Below are 19,408 nucleotides of genomic sequence, written 5' to 3'. Positions count from 1 at the left end.
ATAAGGGCGGAGACACTAATTTCAGCGATGTGTCACTTAATGGGCTGTGTGCTGTTTTAATACATTCAGCAGGAGATTCACACTACAGGACTACAGCTCCCGTGCATCCTGGTCCAACTCAGCCCTTTACTGTTCTGATTATCAACTCTTTGTACTCTGTATCAGGAGTGTGGGCAGGCTCAGCTTTCTGAGCTATGCTACATCTATAAACTCTGATTGTATCACAACTGATGCCCCCAGTAAAATAAGTGATATCGCTGGAATCGGGATCTCGGTCTTCACATTTCACTGCTCTCAGATGAGATAGCAAAAACCTGGAGACATTCCTTTTAAAGGGATATTTCCAAGATAGAGAGTTACCCCCTACCCACTGGATATGGGGTAACTGATTGCTAAGGTCAGACCGATGGGATCTCTAGAACACAATTAAACAGGCTCTGCAGGACCCCAACTTGAATGAAGAGGAGGGGCACATGCTCGATTCATTGTTTATGGCAGTGTTTCTCAACTCCAGTCCTCAAGGCCCCACAGCAGGTCATGTTTTCAGGATTTCCTTAGTATTGCATAGGCGATAGAATTAATGCTTGAGCAGGTGATGAAATTATCACCTATGCAATACTAAGGAAATCCTGAAAACGTGACCTGTTGATGGGTCTTGAGGACTGGAGTTGAGAAACACTGGTCTATGGGACTGCCGGATAAATATGAGCATGGCACTCTATTTTCGGCAGTCGCATATAGAATGAATCGAGTGGAGGGCGGCAAGAGCTCCTCCTCTTCATTCTTCCTCTGCAATGCTTGGTGACTGGGTCCCAGAGCCCTGATGTCATGATACCTGAGGTCTGACCATTGGTTCTATGGAAATCAAATCACGTACAACCTGGGCATAACCTTTTAAAATTCCAGCCATTTTATAGTCACATGGTTTTTCGGCCTGTAACATTATTCTTATAACATACACACAGAAGCAGACAATTAAAATAATGCAATTTTGTCCAAGTATAATGAAATGCAATAACTGGGTTCTGACTTATTTAATGATCCCATTCTTCCAATTCCATCAGATACCAGTTTTATTACAAAAATTCCCAACAAGGAACATAAAAGCACGTCTATGGCTTCTGACGTTTAGAATCTGCTAATAAGAGATATTGGAAGTATTCAGATTGTTGCTTTCATCGCTTCCCATCATGGCTGATGTCATACCTGCATATACTGTCCACCTGTTATCAGCAATGAAAAAGAAACCAGATCCCCAGATGAGATGGAGACGTGATCACCCAACTGAAGAATATTCTCCACCTCGGTCACACAGGGGCAAGAATTAACTCAATTTGGCATGGCGGCTTTCCCTCGCCCTTTTTGGTGTGTTCCTATTACCGGTACTTTGTTTTACAGAAGAATCCTGGTAATCATTTTATTCATAAAATTAGGAAAATTAAGCAACGCCAAACATTCAGAAAAACACAAAAAAATTGTACCGAATAGCATAACAACATAAAATGATATTAAAATAAAAAATAAAGATAATAAAATTGATAAATAAATATAGGATGAGAAATCTGTGCTGTGGTCCAACAAATGTACCTTACCATTACGGCTATGTTCACGCGTGGTTGACATTTTGCGGATTTCCCATCTGGATTTATGGGTGGAAAATCCATAACATATTATAGTAGCAGCAAAGTGGATGAGATTTCTAATGAATCTTACCGACACAAAGTGAAAAAAAGGCAGATTTGTGTTGGATTTCACTCTATACATTTTACAGGTGAGACCCATAGTGAAAATTTAAACCGACACTTTAGGTCAATTTCTGCATGAGATTTTTTTTTTCCCCTAGGGACAATTTTTGCCACACGTGGACACAGATTCTTCGTTTAACTTTTTCCTCTTTTATTTTTCATTTTGGACCAATGTCAAGGATAGGGAAAAGGACATTCACGTTTTAAAAATTCCCATATTCTGCTCTTTGTGCTACTCCAAATAAAATCCTGATACTCCTTTATAGGTACCGCTCATAATGTTGCTTACCTGCACCACTCCTAAAGTCTAAACTGTACAGATTGTTTTTTGGTCTTGGCTGTGCACTGCCCTTAAAATTATATAATTAAAAAAAAAAAACACAGAAAGCATGTGTCAGGACTGCTAAAGAAATGCTTTCCGCCCTGGGATAATCCCTGTCCATATGTACTATTAGGCCTTTGTCAGGAGCTCTGTAATCCCCCTGAAAAAGCGCTAAAAAGAATGAACATGTGCACTGCAATGTAAAAACAACTTGCTGTTCATATGTTCAGACTTATGAGCATCAATTTAACTGCTTCAAAGGCGCAAATAACTTGTGTACAGCACGTAGATAGTAAGTTGCATGCCACCACCCCGATCACTGCAGTGCCACACTTGGAGATCTATTACCATTCCTGGAACCCAATTCTGCTCATCTCTTGTATTATTAGATTGCTCCATGTTTCTTAGCTAAAATTAGATTTCTAATCCCTTCCCTTTACAAATTCCAATGAATTCGGATTAGTAATCTCAGTCAAAGTTTCCATAGACCTGAAAGAAGATGTCACAGCCGCAGCTTAAAGGGATATTGCATTAAAAAGGTAGCTCTGTAGACTACTTTAGGTGCTTTAACTCTTGGATGTTTCATCTTGTGACTACAGAAAAAAAAGTCTCTCCGCAAGCACAAATCCATACAGTGATGCAGTATGGAGGAGATCAGGAAAAGGTTTAAAAAAACAAACGTATGTAGTACGATATTCTTTTGAATTTACAATATCCCTTTAAAATATTTACGGCTTTACTGAATTTTAAGGAAAAAAAAATGTAATTTTTTTGTGCAAATGGATGGGAAAAACATTAGTATTTCTGCGGCTGATTGGTAGATTTGGAATTGGTATTTCTGCGGTTGATCAGTAGATTTGGTCACAAAGATTTAGCATCTAAGGAGGGGGCTCAGTCTTAATCCCCAAGTATCTAGATAAAACTCTGTTCTGCCTGCTGTCATTTACACCGCTCACTGCGACATCTGACAGAATCCTCATGGCACCAATGGTTCCCTTACTAAGGGCACTTAAAATGGAAATCCTGCCCGACACAGGCTCACACCTCGCAGTCACTGAGTGAATACCATGGACCTCATGTGTTACAACTTTTTGTTTTCAAGAGCCAAAAATTCTGGTTTCTATAAGAAGCTAGGCCATTTTAATATAGGAGGAGTACCTATGTGTATGACAAAAGATACAGCATTTCTAAGGGTGGATAATTACGATTTTACGTCCATTTTGTCTTTGGTGCATAATAAAAAAAAAAAAAATCTAATCCGAGGGTTATTCCAGTGCTGTTTAGCCAGATTCACCAAGAGCGTCACTTTCATATAACGGATGTTGTCTATACACAAATAACGGCAGCCATTGGGTGGTCAGCTCACTGACCCACTTTCATGACCAGTGGGGCCCGAATAATATTTACGGTTTTATAAACTGAATTTTATTCCTTTACAACTAACCTGGAGAACCAAAATGAAAAGTTTTGCCCACAAAATGACAGTGTCCCCTGAGTGTAGGCTATAGGTGCAGAGTTTCTATTCTTTATCGTCTAGAAGTCAACATCTGGCCATAAATCATGTTATATGGTAAAACACCAGCACTTAAAAAGGATCTGTCACCAGATCAAAAGTAGACAATTTTTGCTCTTATTTTGATTTTTGATTTTTAAAAATCAGCCATGTAGTTCCAGAGAGGGCCATTTTCTGGCAATTTTTTTCATGGTTTGTACCAAGGGGGCGTAGACCAAAGGGTAATAAAGCAGAGCAGCCTAAAGACATGCCCCAGAGGATCCTGTGAGCCATGCCCCTTTAGTAAAGACCATAAACATTAGCACTGAATCAAAAGCTTCACATCTCTGGAACTGTATGTCGGATTTAAAAAAATAAATTAAAAAACGAGCAGCAGGAATAAAACAGAAGCATAACTGACCACTTTTTCCCTGGTGACAGATCCACTTTAAAGGGTGAACAGTATCAAACTGAATGAACCAAGTGACTGATTTATCTTTTGTCCCAAATTAAATAGTTATACTATATTCTCTCCTCATTATAATTAACCTCTGCACTGCCAGGGGCACAAAATACTAGATCTTCGGAGGAGCCTCCATGTTGTGTGATCAAATCTGGTGGCATCACACACAACATATTGTACTGTCCCCCGATGAATAGTTATTCTCACATGCAAATTATACCCTAAGGAAAGGAAATGGGACCCTGTACTAAAAACAGGGATGTAAGACCAGTAGAATAAGTGAGACATGAGGTCTACAAAGACCTTCAAACCTGTTAATAGATGCTGCATAATTGGAAATGCAGAAAGATTTTTTTTCTCAGTTTTTTTCTGTTTTAATATAAAGCAAAGAAGGAATCTGACAAAAAATGAATCGCCCGTTATGAAAGTACAACCCATCTACGGAAAGTTTCTGCAGCGGATCAACGTGCGGACGTGCAGCACCATTTTTTGTAACGTGCCATATAGGATTTTAAAGTCCCGTTCCTACTTATAATATTAAAAAAAAAAAGTTTGAGGAATCCAAAAGGGCAGGTAGAAGAAGACACGAGTAGGTGCATCATGGTGGGTAATGTTTCCCCAGGACAGTAGCTGGTTAGCCGGTCACTCCTGCTGTGAGAGGGGATGAGGTTTTAGATTCTGCTGAGTTCTGTGTTCTTATGTGGAGGATACAGCTTGAGTCCAGAGTAGCTAGCGGCTGCTGTTCTTAATGGCTTCCTTTGCTGCTATAATCAATGGAGTCAGACTAGAAAGAGGCTTGGCTAGTTTTAAAAATGGATGCTGTAAGAAAAACAGAAAAAATCCTGGTTATGCATCTGTATACAAGTGTTCAGACATATATAATACGTTTATATGCTTAAAGGGAACCCAGCATGAGTTCCCAGACTGGGGAAATCAGGGAGGGAAACTCAGTAGCAGGGGGGTGGGGACGCTCAGGACTTGGGGTGGGAACGCTCAGGAGGGGCTGGAAAAGATCAAGAGGGCCTGGAAAAGATAAAGAGGGGCTGGAAAAGATCAAGAGGGGCGAGACACGATCAGGAGGGGCGAGACACGATCAGGAGGGGCGAGACACGATCAGGAGGGGCGAGACACGATCAGGAGGGGCGAGACACGATCAGGAGGGGCGAGACACGATCAGGAGGGGCGAGACACGATCAGGAGGGGCGAGACACGATCAGGAGGGGCGAGACACGATCAGGAGGGGCGAGACACGATCAGGAGGGGCGAGACACGATCAGGAGGGGCGAGACACGATCAGGAGGGGCGAGACACGATCAGGAGGGGCGAGACACGATCAGGAGGGGCGAGACACGATCAGGAGGGGCGAGACACGATCAGGAGGGGCGAGACACGATCAGGAGGGGCGAGACACGATCAGGAGGGGCGAGACACGATCAGGAGGGGCGAGACACGATCAGGAGGGGCGAGACACGATCAGGAGGGGCGAGACACGATCAGGAGGGGCGAGACACGATCAGGAGGGGCGAGACACGATCAGGAGGGGCGAGACACGATCAGGAGGGGCGAGACACGATCAGGAGGGGCGAGACACGATCAGGAGGGGCGAGACACGATCAGGAGGGGCGAGACACGATCAGGAGGGGCGAGACACGATCAGGAGGGGCGAGACACGATCAGGAGGGGCGAGACACGATCAGGAGGGGCGAGACACGATCAGGAGGGGCGAGACACGATCAGGAGGGGCGAGACACGATCAGGAGGGGCGAGACACGATCAGGAGGGGCGAGACACGATCAGGAGGGGCGAGACACGATCAGGAGGGGCGAGACACGATCAGGAGGGGCGAGACACGATCAGGAGGGGCGAGACACGATCAGGAGGGGCGAGACACGATCAGGAGGGGCGAGACACGATCAGGAGGGGCGAGACACGATCAGGAGGGGCGAGACACGATCAGGAGGGGCGAGACACGATCAGGAGGGGCGAGACACGATCAGGAGGGGCGAGACACGATCAGGAGGGGCGAGACACGATCAGGAGGGGCGAGACACGATCAGGAGGGGCGAGACACGATCAGGAGGGGCGAGACACGATCAGGAGGGGCGAGACACGATCAGGAGGGGCGAGACACGATCAGGAGGGGCGAGACACGATCAGGAGGGGCGAGACACGATCAGGAGGGGCGAGACACGATCAGGAGGGGCGAGACACGATCAGGAGGGGCGAGACACGATCAGGAGGGGCGAGACACGATCAGGAGGGGCGAGACACGATCAGGAGGGGCGAGACACGATCAGGAGGGGCGAGACACGATCAGGAGGGGCGAGACACGATCAGGAGGGGCGGGGGATGTCAGGGAAGGTGGAAAATCAGGAGGGGCTCTCAATTAATTGTGAACAAGAATACTTTGTTCCAGTCAGTGAATAGAGTGAGAATTGAAGTATATTAGAAATCTCCAAAACCTTTCATCAACCTCTTTTTACAATACTTTGCTTGTTCAAATATCCTCTTCAAAGACCGGAAGCAGGCAGAGGGGCTGGAGAATTACAGACAGGGAGAAGAGCCAGTGCACAGTCCAGTCCATGAGCACCGAAATTTAATTAGCAAAAAACTTCAAAATGGTGATTATAGAGGAACAACAAAGCAGATTTTTTTCACCAAAGTAATCAGTATTATAGGGCCATCACAGCAATGTCCTTACTTTACATTACAAAACTGTGCTGAAAGGTTCTCTGTAACAGCCTAATCTTCCTTAGATGTCGCCTGCATAGATATCGCATCTTTCTGCAGGTCATACAGTGATGGGATCTTTATTATATCAGAAGGCCGTGACATAACAAGCATAAACGGTTTACATCTATATAAAATGTTAATGTAGTCCTGCAAGTCTCCCATGCTTTAGAACCCTTAATGGTGGCATCTTTACCCCAGGAGTACACACCACCTACCTTGGAAGTTTGCAGAGTATTTTGAAGGCCTTTTATATAATAGGTGCAGAACATAGCATGAGAATAATCTTTGGTCTTCTTAGTGTTACATGGTTTAGAATTGTTGAAGAACACTGTCCAACATGACCTGGATGTTATTAAATACGCTAGACGTAGAATAATTATCTGATTTGATTCATTATTTTATGTAAAAATATAAAATGCAGGTCAATAACTGTTAAGTGATTGACCACTCTCCTGTCTGTAGCACAGTACCGCTGACAGGAGCCTATGATGATAGCTGGCAATGAGTCTTTGCAGAGCCCCTGAGGTCAGGCAGTTGTCAATCCAGTTATGACAAAGTTCTCAGTGTGCAAACAGAGGGGATGTGGATGATGAATGGAGCCTTTGGACATGCCAAGGGTGCACCAGAGACCCCTCATTTGCATACAAAATAAGTTTTTATATGCCAACTAAGCCACTAAATGCAATACCACAGATATGATTTTCATAGGGGTCAAGTCCCCTACATAACTGTACAAATGATGTATTTTGCGCTTCGGGGGGGTTACAGACTCAAAGGAAACAGGACTCATATGGTGAAAAAAATGTCAAACAAAAAAAAAAAAAAACACAATTCCCACACTAAATGGTATTTTATTAATTTGCATGATTAATGAAAACAATAAATAACCTTTTCTTTTTTTTCATCCCACTTACTGATACAATATTAAAAGCATCACCTGTAGAAGCTCCTTGGCGGAACCTCTCCTGTCCACATCCATCTCTAGGCATCGGTTGAGGAAATCTCGGAAAACAGCTGACAGTCTCTCTGGGTTTTGTAGTTCTGGAGTTCCATTGGTAGCTATCAGGTACAATGCCTTTTTAAAGCAAAAATATAGATAGTCTCATTACAGAATGGACAAATCAATGATCAGTTTACGTGGCATCAGCCTGAACGTGACTTGAGTCCAATAAACAGCAATAAACTATTGTTTATGATATGACGGTCCTACAGACATCGTTCTACATCCATGCTGTTTTGGGTTAATGGGCATATATATGCAGCTTTTACAATTCGGTCAACAGTTACCATTTATGGTAGTTTCCCCATTTTGACCAACGTACCTTCCTACGTCATCACATCATAGAATCATAGAATGTTCGAGTCAGAAGGGACCTCCAGGGTCATCATGCCCAACCTCCTTCTCAATGCAGGATTTACTAAACCATCTCAGACAGATGTCTGTCTAACCTCTGTTTGAAGACTTCCATTGAAGGAGAACTCACCACCTCTCATGGCAACCTGTTCCACCCATTGATCACCCTCAATGTCAAAAAGTTTTTTCTAATATCTAATCTGTATCTTTTCCCTTTCAGTTTCATTCCACTGCTTCTCGTGTTTCCATGTGCAAATGAGAATAATGAGGATTCCTCTACACTGTGACATCCCTTCAGATATTTGTAGACAGCTACTAAGTCTCCTCTTAGCCTTCTTTTTTGCGAGCTAAACGTTCCCAGATCCTTTAGGACATACTTTGCAGTCTGCTTACCATCCTGGTAGCTATTCTCTGAACTTGATCCAGTTTTTCTACGTGTTTTTTAAAATGTGGTGCCCAGAACTGGACACAGTATTCCATATGAGGCCTGACCAAGGAGGAGTAGGGTGAGATAATTACTTCAAGTAATCTAGACTCTATGCTTCTCTTAATACATCCTAGAACTGTTTGCCTTTTTTGCTACTGCATCACACTGTTGACTTATGTCCAGTCTGATCTATTAGTATACCAAAGTCTTTTTCACACTTGCTGTTGCTTAGTTCCATTCCTCCTATTTTGTAGATTTAATTTTCGTTTTCTTGCGCAGATGTAGAATCTTGCATTTCTCCCTGTTAAAGACCATGCAAGTTGCTGACCATTGCTCAAGCTTAGCTAGGTCCTTCTGAATCATTTCTGTCTTCTCTAGTGGTCACTATCCCTCCTAGCTTTGCATCGTCTAGAAATTTGATTGGTTTACCTTCAGTTTCCTTCCCGAAGTTAAAAGAAAACATTTTTTTGAACACTGGGGCCAGGACAGAGCCTTGTGATACTCCACTTGAAACACTTATTGGATGTGCAACCATTTATTACCACTCTATGAGTATGATCACTGAGCCAGTTATGAATCCACCTAACCGTAGCCTTGTCAATCCCACACTTGGTCATTTTTTCAATAAGGATAGTATGAGATACTTTATAAAATGCTTTGTTGAAGTCAAGATATACTATTTCTACCGTATTTCCCTGATCCACCCGGTCAGTGATTCCATCATAAAAGGAAATTAGATTAATCTGGCATGACTTGTTTGCTAAAAAAAACTCATGCTGGCTCTGGGTAGTTACTGTATTCTTATCTAAGTACTTACATACATGCTGTTTAATTATTTGTTCAAAGATCTTTCCTGGTATGGAAGTAAGGCTCACTGGTCTGTAATTTCCTGGCTCCATATGCTTTCCTTTTTTGAAGATGGGGACAACATTTGCCCTTCTCCAATCTTCTAGGACTTGTCCTGTTATCTAGGATTTTTCAAAGATTCTGGCTAATGGTTCTGCAATTTCCTCTGCTAACTCTTTCAATACCCTAGGATGTAATTCATCTGGACCAGGAGAATTAAATTAATTTATATTAGCTAAGTGTTCCCTCATCATCTCTCTGTTTATGGATGGAGTGGATTATTTTATTCATTTGATAGCGCCTTGAAGATCACTTGATGTTACAAATGCTTTGTTAGAGAACACAGATGCATAATAGGAATTTTAAAGTTCGGCCTTCTCAACATCATTTTTGACCATTTTACATGTTAATCCTGTAAAAATCATATAACATCTGTAACTTTTCTTTTGCTATACTCCCATAATCCTTTTTTATTGCTTTTGGTCTCTACATTTAGATAAGTACTGTATGTACTAAAAAGCACTAATAAACCAAAAATTCCTTATGTAAAGCAGACCAAGATCTGGACCCCACACCATGAACTGTAGACCGTTAATAGTATAAAAAAATAGCATCTACCAAACCCCAAAAATATGTATATGGATATCATATCCGTAAATGTCGGCAAAAAAAACAGAGAATGTAGGGATTAATTTAACTTACTCTGAGAGGGTTCTCATTAAGGTAAGGCGGTTCTCCTTCCACCATTTCTATGGCCATAATTCCTAAGGACCAAATGTCCACTTTAGGCCCATAGGCTTTCCTTGTCACCACTTCAGGTGCCATCCAGTACGGTGTCCCCACCATTGTGCTACGTTTACTTTGCTCAGGTGTAATCTGAGCGCAGAAACCAAAGTCAGCTGAAAAATGGGACGAAAAAACATATGTAAGTACATAGCTTCAAGAAGTGACTATCGTATGTCCTTCTGCATATTACCAGAATAGTACTGAATGAGGGTATACGGTAAATATTAATTATGGCTTAGTATGTTACATGAATAGAATATACACTTGCAGGGTACAAATCGAGGTTGCAGAGCATCGCCACCTTTTTCAGCTGGATGTGCGCCACTGGTGATTTGCAGCACAATAGCTATGCAAGCCCCAAGACTATCAGAGGCCGGCAGCTGTTACTGTGTGGCTGTCACGATTGGCGCAGGACGTCACTGCAATGTGTTGCGCTGCGCCGATTATGGAAGAGGAAGACAGGGGCCATTATTACAGGAGGGGAACCAGAACACGGGCCTTTATTACAGGATGGGGACCAGGAAAGGGGCCATTATTACAGGATGGGGACCGTTACAGGGGGCCATTATTACCGGATAGGGACCAGTACAGAGGCCATTTCTACAGGATCGGGGCCAGGACAGGGGGACATTATGACAGGAAGGAGAGCATTATTGTCATCATGAATTTTATTCAGCAGCAGGATAGTGGTTATACTAAGTGGTCATAATATATGGTCATTGTGTTGTGATATTTACTGTAGCCGTTTTATGTGGTTTATTATTGGTGTACTAGTTTTGGTAACGCAGACTTGTTCAGTAACAATATGGTGATATTTGGTAATTGTTTAGAAGTACACTGCTCAAAAAAATAAAGGGAACACTTAAACAACAGAATATAAAACTCCAACTAAATCAAACTTCTGTGAAATCAAACTGGCCATTTAGGAAGAAACACTGAATCAATTTCACATGCTGTTGTGCAAATTGAATAGACTATAGATGGAAATTATTGGCAATCATCAAGACACACTCAATAAAGGAGTGGTTCTGCAGTGGGGACCACAGACCACATCTCAGTACCAATGCTTTCAGGCTTAAGTTTTGGTCACTTTTGAATGTTGTTTGTGCTTTCACACTCGTGGTTGCATGAGACGGACTCTACAACCCACAAAAGTGGCTCAGGTAGTGCAGCTCATCGAGGATGGAACATCAATGCGAGCTGTGGCAAGAAGGTTTGCTGTCTGTCAGCGCAGTGTCCAGAGGCTGGAGGCGATACCAGGAGACAGTCCAGTACACCAGGAGATGTGGAGGGTGTCGTAGGAGGGCAACAACCCAGCAGCAGGACCGCTACCTCAGCCTTAGTGCAAGGAGGAACAGGAGGAGCACTGCCAGAGCCCTGCAAAATGACCTTTATCAGGCCACAAATGTGCATGTGTCTGCACAAACGGTTAGAAACTGACTCCCTGAGGATGGTCTGAGTGCCCGACATCCACAGATGGGGGTTGTGCTCACAGCACAACACCGTGAAGGACGCTTGGCATTTGCCACAGAACACCAAGATTGGCAAATTTGCCACTGGCGCCCTGTGCTCTTCACAGATGAAAGCAGGTTCACACTGAGCACATGTGACAGATGTGACAGACGTGACAGAGTCTGGAGATGCCGTGGAGAGCGATCTGCTGCCTGCAACATCCTTCGGCATCACCGTTTGGCAGTGGGTCAGTAATGGTGTGGGGTGGCATTTCTTTGGAGGGCTGCACAGCCCTCCATGTGCTCGCCAGAGGTAGCCTGACTGCCATTAGGTACCGAGATGAGATCCTCAGACCCCTTGTGAGACCATATGCTGGTGTGGTTGGCCCTGGGTTCCTCCTAATGCAGGACAATGCCAGACCTCATGTGGCTGGAGTGTGTCAGCAGTTCCTCCAAGATGAAGGCATTGAAGCTATGGACTGGCCCGCCCGTTCCCCAGACCTGAATCCGATTGAACACATTTGACATCATGTCTGGCACCATCCACCAATGTCACATTGTACAACAGACTGTCCAAGAGTTGGCGGATGCTTTAGTCCAGGCCTGGGAGGAGATCCCTCAGGAGACCATCCGCGGCCTCATCAGGAGCATGCCCAGGCGTTGTAGGGAGGTCATGCAGGCACGTGGAGGCCAAACACACTACTGAGCATCATTTCCTTGGCTTGAGGCATTTCCACTGAAGTTGGATCAGCCTGTAACTTCATTTTGAGCATCATTCAAACTCCAGACCTCCGTGGGATATTAGTTGTGATTTACATTGATCATTGTTAGGTTTTATTGTTCAACACATTTCACTATATATGAATAAAGATTTACAACTGGAATATTTCATTCAGTGATATCTAGGATGTGGGATTTTAGTGTTCTCTTTATTTTTTTTAGCAGTGTATTAGAAAATTATGTTACTAATGTTTGTATGAAGTAAAAAAAAAAAATACACGTAAAATTTCTAATGGACAAATACACATGCTGTTATAAATTTTAGAACAAGGGCTTGTACATCTGACCAACATGCTGGTGGGGGTCAGGTCCAAATGTTGCACCAGGGCTTATAGGACTTTAGTTACGCCTCTTACTGCATGTAAGCAGCACTGCATAGATGGGAAAAGAAATTCTCCTAACTTCCAGATTCATTAAAAATGACCACAATCATTTTTTGCAAGATGCTATGTTAATTTTTATCCAAACAGCAGCAGAAAATACAAGAGCTGGCACTAACCTAGGTGGTAATTTTCTCTACAAGGTACTGCAATTAGTGAAATCTCCGTTTCTACTTCCCTTTTGGTCATGTCAGATAAAGTGGGAAGTCATAATTGATTCACAAGCAGGCAAAAAAAAGGCGGCACTCACCCGAGGGTGAATCTTTGTCCCATATGATGCAAGATGCTGCACATGGAAAGCAACGCTGGTTCACAAAACAGGCGAGGGGCAATTTGCGCTGGTCTGCACTTTGTCTGGCCTGTTCACAAACCAGTGCGAAATAGCCATTGCGTGTTCTGTGAACCAGCCTCCCATGGGCTGTGTCTTGCATTATATGGATATTATATGGAATAAAGCACTTTTATACAACCATGACCAGTTATTCTTCTTGCTTGCGGATCGATATTTATTATTACATTTTGCCAAGTGACTTACAACACAAGCTAAGAAAAAATATTACAAAATTGATAACAAAATCATTGTTTAGCATGTATATAACCTTATATGCAAAGTGTCGGCAGATACTCACTGAGTTTAACGGATCCATCCATCCCAAGCAATATGTTGTCACTCTTTATATCTCGGTGTATCACTTGATTTGAATGCAAGAAGTCCAAGGCTTGTAGGCACTGAGGAAACAGGCACACACCGACGATCAGACAGAACAAGGGAATACTAAAATCCATAGCAGCAACAGCGACCATAATGGTGCCAGTCCCACCTCTCACCATTTTACATATTTCCAATCTCAGCATTCCTGCCGGTAAAGGGAAATATCAACTCTGACAGTCTGTCTTTCCACCTAATTACTTGTAAAACTGTTGTGAACAGTTAACCCTGGAAATCTAACTTCTGCTGCCGTCCTGAGCTAGGGAAAACTAAGATGGCCTGACGTTGAGCGGTTACAGCCCAAGGGCTTGTTCAGACAGGCGTCTTATAGGGACATGTGCTGTCTGTGTTCCTATCTGATCTCACCAGTACAGCACCCCTACCAGGGTTATTCAACTTTCAGGTGACGGAAGAAATGTGAAAAGTGCAACAGGCACCAATCTCTTCCATATCTCAGATGAGACTCGCCCATTCAAGTCTAGAAAAAAGTGGTTTAGTGTCCCACAACCTAGTGACAGGTCCCCCCTAACTAAGCTGTGATTACTGTGATGCCGACATGTTACTGGGCTCTGCCAATGATACCATACGGGACACAGTGGTTAACTTACCTCTCGACAAACGGCTGCAATCTGGCCTTCATCCATGCAGGTTTCTGTTACAACATCAGTCAAGGATCCCCCGGCCAGGTACTCCATCACCACCCAGAGCTCATCCCCCACCAGATAACTGCAGCGGAACAACAATCAGCACAAGTCACTATGGCCGACAATGCAGAAGTGCACGAATATTACAGATTTCAGGATTTTATAGGTCTCGGGGTCTTTACTATATTGACTAAATTCTAAGGCAAAGAATCCCATCAAGAAGACACATCAGAACCTGTGTAATCACCCATATAACAGATCACAAGGCTCCATTCATTTATATGCGGCTGATGTCGTATGTGGCGAAAGCACCACAAAATCACATCCCAACACATGTGTTACAATGACGATAAAGTGGCCGAGCCCCTTTAATGAATTATATCCATAGTATATTTAAATATGTGATACATAAAAAAATCCACGACTTGTTTTCATAGCCCTACGTGCATAAGGATTACTCATTGTGATATGAAAAGTTACACCTTAATATAGTGGATTTCACCATTGTCCAAACATCTGCTTAAAGGGGTTGTCCACCTTTGGAGACATTTTTTTTTTCTTACTTCAATGCATGCAACCAGGGCAATCATTTTTGCAATTGGGTTTCATTAATGTTACACCATTTCCCTCCTATAGCCGCTGTATTACACTGTCTATTGCTGGCGGCAGAATAAGGTAACGGAGTCGGCCACACTATCTCTATTTTTACAGATGTGGACAACTCTTAAGGAGTACAAGAAGCTTCAGAAGTCTCTGTAACGTGAGGAAACTAATTTCAGGCAAACCTCTGTGAGCGCCATACATCAGTTCAGAGGGAGTGAATCTAAGTTCAGAGGGTTTGTTACAATGTATCAGACTGAGCAGCCTCAAATCTAACCTGTATCACTATAGAGTATTTCACCGGATACAATGTAACAAACTGTTAGATGTGAAGACTACTACATTTGTAGAAGTTTTAAATTCACTGACAGCAAGCAGAGAAACTGGATTAAAAAGAATGACTAGTAGAACATAGTATACATTATAATTTTGCAGTTATTTAGTGCTGTTCTGATAAGACTGGGCAACCCCTGTATAGTTGTGTAGTAGATCATGTGTTTCCTTATGTAAAGTGTAATAGACCTGGAGGTAGCGCACCCTGCCTGACCACTCAGCCCCATCTATTCACATCCACCCACCACACATAAAAATGAGCCCGTCAAGACGTGCCACTAACCTGTCTAAATAATTCACAATGTTGGGATTTTTATTTTCCCTCATGACCAAGATCTCATTAATAATTAACTCTTTTTTGGGTTGTTGTTGAAGGTTCATTTGCTTTATCGCTACCTATAGAAGATAAAAAGAATAAAAAGAAGTCACGTCAGTACATTGGATATTTCAATGGGTTCTCTTTCAGTTGAATATTTTTATTTTTTTTAAAAGGCATGGACTGATTAAAAATTAAAAAATTAAATAGAAGTATTTAGACCTTCCAGTGCCCCCACGGATCAAGTGCAGGCACCTCCGAAGGTGTCCACTGGCTCCGGAAGCAGGGTCTAATGTTCATAGGTCATGGCACTGCTGCAGTCTATGACTGGCAGCAGCGGTTAGGAGACTAGAGGAGCGGGTCATCGGATGTTTTTCTGATGATGCACGCTTTCTAGTCACCTGGCCGCTGTTGCTGATTACAGGCTGCAGCAGTTGCTGTGATTTCTGGACAGGGCAGACACAGCTTTTAGAGAGGGAGCAGATCTCCAGAGCGACCTACACTGGAAGGAAAGTATTCCACTTACTATTTGTAATTAATCCATACTTAAAAAAAAAAAATGTAAAGATGTATCATCAGACAACCCCTTTAAAAGTAGAAACACGCAGACACTCAGATACATTTCTCACTGTCTAAGGCTGCCGTCACACTAGCAGTATTTGGTCAGTATTTTACATCAGTATGTGTAAGCCAAAACCAGGAGTGGGTGATAAATACAGAAGTGGTGATATGTTTCTATTATACTTTTCCTCTAATTGTTCCACTCCTGGTTTTGGCTTACAAATACTGAGGTAAAATACTGACCAAATACTGCTAGTGTGACGGCAGCCTAAGTCTCCATCTTACCTCTTGTCCTGTAGCGATGTCTATAGCGGTGTACACTGTGCCGGATGCCCTGTGTACAGACAGAATATCAGATCATCAGTTATTATTTATAGCAATACACGAAAAGAACACAAGTGCATATATTGCAGGATGGCAGCACTAAACAGCGGGAACATTGGCCTTCAGCTCACAGAGGTATATACATTATAAGCAACCAACCGGGACTGTTTCCAGTTAAAGGGTTTCAATACCTATGACAACCTGCATTTTCCATTAGTAACTACATTCGGAGTGCCAAGTGGCTATGTACTGTCCTACATGCAAAGGCACTTCATTATTCAATTATCTCAATGAATGATGCACAAAATCAGGACCTTTTCTTAACCATTTAGTATAAATAATAGCATAAAAAAAGATTAAGTTTAGTTCATGATAAACAGCAAATCTGTAACAGATGCAACCTCATTTTTAGCCACTGGAGGGCAGTAAAATCACACTAACCATATAATACACTGTTAAATAACAATCACATTCTGTCCCACTAGTGTTCTGTGGGTGCAAAGCTCAGGATCCTGGGGGGAAATTGACAATCGCACCCTCACAGAACAAAAAGTGATGTCATATTATAATCAGAATACCCCTTTAATGATGTCTAGTCACAACAGTCCTCCACAGCCACCCTCACAGACAGACATACACTAGACCTCATCTTCACCTGCCTCTGTTCCCTATCTAATCTCACAACCTCTCCCTTCCCCCTATCTGACCACCATCTACTCACCTTCTCATCCTTGTCCTCCTCACCTGCCCACCACGTCCAGCTAGTACCACATCCTCGCAGAAACCTCGCACACCTAGATATTCACAGACTCTCTGTCCTCCATATCTTCACTCCACGACACGGACAGCGCAACCGCTTTCTATAAAGCCACCCTAACATCAGCCATAGACTCAGTCGCTCCTCTCATGCATGGAAAAGTGCGACAAATCAATAGGCAACCCTGGCACAACAATCTCACCAAAAAACTTCAACAAGCATCCAGGGTTGCGGAGCGGCACTGGAAGAAAACACGCCTGCCAGACGACTTCACTGCTTTCAAACAAGCTACACTTAGCCCTCACCTCTGCTAAACAGACCTATTTCACAAACCTTGTATCTTCATTATCCTACAACCCCAAACAACTGTTCAGCACATTCAACTCTCCCCTCTGCCCACCACTGCCTCCTCCAACTTCCCTCATCTCTTCCGAGGGCTTTGCCACCTACTTCAAAAACAAGATCGACCAAACAAGGAAAACCTTGAGGCTATGTGCACACGTAGAAAGGAGCTCTGCGGATTTTTCCGCAGTGGATTTCAGAAATCCGCAGGTAAACCTGCGGATTTACCGCTTTTTTTTGCGGAATTTGTGCGGATTCCACCTGCTGTTTTACACCTGTGGATTTCTATAGAGGAGCAGGTGTAAGCCGCAGCGGAATCTGAACAAAGAATTGACATACCGTGGAATGTAACCCGCAGCGTTTCCACGTGTTTTTTTCCGTAGCATGGACATTGCGGATTGCGTTTTCCATGGGTTTACATTGTACTGTAAATGCATGGAAAGCTGCTGCGGACCCGCTGCTGCAGATCCACTGCAGGTCCGCAGCAAAATACGCAACGTGTGCACATAGCCTAATAGCCTAAGCTCTCCTTCAGTGCTGTTGAAGAGGGAGGTTATCTGCACACGTATAAAGGAGCTCTGCGGATTTTTCCGCAGCGGGTTTCAGAAATCCGCAGGTAAAAGGCACTGCTTTTACCTGCGGATTTACCGCGGTTTTTATGCAGAATTTGTGCGGATTCCACCTGCGGTTTTACACCTGCAGATTCCACACAAAGAATTGACATGCTGCGGAAAGTAACCAGCAGCGTTTCCACACGTTTTTTTTTTGCAGCATGGGCACTGCGGATTGCATTTTCGATGCGTTTACAGTACAATGTAAACCTATGGAAAGCTGCTGCGGACCCGCAGCTGCAGATCCGCAGAAAAATCCGCAACGTGTGCACATAGCCTTACTCTCCTCCTTTCCAAATCACACCTCACCACCTGTGCACTTGACCCCATCCCTTCTCACCTGCTCCCCAACCTCACTAACACGCTCATTCCAGCCCAAACCCATCTCTTCAACCTATCGCTATCTTCCCCTCTGCCTTCAGATATGCCACCATCACACCCATCCTCAAAAAAAAAAAAAAACCTTGACCCAACTGCTATGCCCAGCTATTGCCCCATATCACTGCTCTAGTTTGCTTCAAAACTCCTTGAGCAGCATCTCCATGCTCAACTTTCCTCCCACCTCTCATTTAACTCTCTCCTTGACAACCTCCAATCTGGTTTCCGCCCCCACCACTCCACCGAAACTGCCCTGACAAAAATTACTAATGACTTACAGTCAAAGCTAACAGACAGTTCTCCATCCTCCTCCATCTCGACCTGTCCTCTGCCTTCGACAGTCGACCACTGCCTACTGCTACAGATTCTTTCTTCCCTTGGCATCAAAGACCTTGCCCTGTCCTGGATTGCCTCATACCTTTCCGACCGTACATTTAGTGTTTCCCACTCCCACACTACCTCCTCATCTCGCCCTCTCTCTGTTGGTGTCCCTCAAGGCTCTGTCCTGGGGCCCCTACTTTTTTCCATCTATACCCTTGGCCTAGGACAACTCAGTCCTATGGCTTCCAGTACCACCTGTATGCGGACGACACTCAGATCTAACTCTCTGGCCCAGATGTCACCTCCCTGCTGTCCAGAATCCCGGAGTGCCTATCAGCCATATCCTCCTTCTTCACCTTTCGCTTCCTAAGACTCAATGTAGACAAAACCGAACTCCTCTTTCCTCCATCTCGCATATCCCCCCTACCCAATCTATCTATTATGGTAAACGGCATCACGTTCTCTCCTGCACCTGTAATCCGCTGCCTCAAAGTAACTCTTGCCACGTCCAAACTCTTGCCACCTCCAACTCAAAAATATTGCCAGAATCCGTCCCTTCCTCAGCCCTCAATCTACTAAAACTCTTGTGCATGCCCTCATCTCCCGCCTCGACTACTACAACACCGTCCTCTGTGGCCTCCCCGCTAACTCTCTTGTACCACTCCAGTCTGTCTTTAACTCTGCTGCCCACCTAATCCACCTCTCTCCTTGCTACTCCCCTGCTTCTCCCCTC

General features: G+C 43.7%; 1 protein-coding gene across 7 annotated transcripts in view; it reads right to left on the bottom strand.

The window, feature by feature from the left end:
• Positions 1 to 1,854: 1,854 nt before the first annotated feature.
• Positions 1,855 to 19,408, bottom strand: part of PAK3 (p21 (RAC1) activated kinase 3) — a 208,012-nt gene continuing 190,458 nt past the window's right edge. For all 7 annotated transcript variants that reach the window (XM_077285159.1, XM_077285161.1, XM_077285158.1 and 4 more), the window contains 7 exons: positions 16,228 to 16,276; positions 15,349 to 15,461; positions 14,097 to 14,214; positions 13,409 to 13,508; positions 10,085 to 10,281; positions 7,693 to 7,830; positions 1,855 to 4,841 (listed from right to left, as the gene is read on the bottom strand). In XM_077285159.1, coding sequence (XP_077141274.1) covers positions 4,752 to 4,841; positions 7,693 to 7,830; positions 10,085 to 10,281; positions 13,409 to 13,508; positions 14,097 to 14,214; positions 15,349 to 15,461; positions 16,228 to 16,276 — 805 coding nt within the window. In that variant the 3' untranslated portion in view covers positions 1,855 to 4,751. The remainder of the gene's footprint in view (positions 4,842 to 7,692; positions 7,831 to 10,084; positions 10,282 to 13,408; positions 13,509 to 14,096; positions 14,215 to 15,348; positions 15,462 to 16,227; positions 16,277 to 19,408) is intronic.

The sequence above is a fragment of the Ranitomeya variabilis genome, chromosome 2 (assembly GCF_051348905.1).
Source record: "Ranitomeya variabilis isolate aRanVar5 chromosome 2, aRanVar5.hap1, whole genome shotgun sequence".
Lineage (NCBI taxonomy): Eukaryota > Metazoa > Chordata > Amphibia > Anura > Dendrobatidae > Ranitomeya > Ranitomeya variabilis.
Note: the sequence above shows the minus strand (reverse complement) of the source record. Positions and strands in the feature narration are given on the sequence as shown.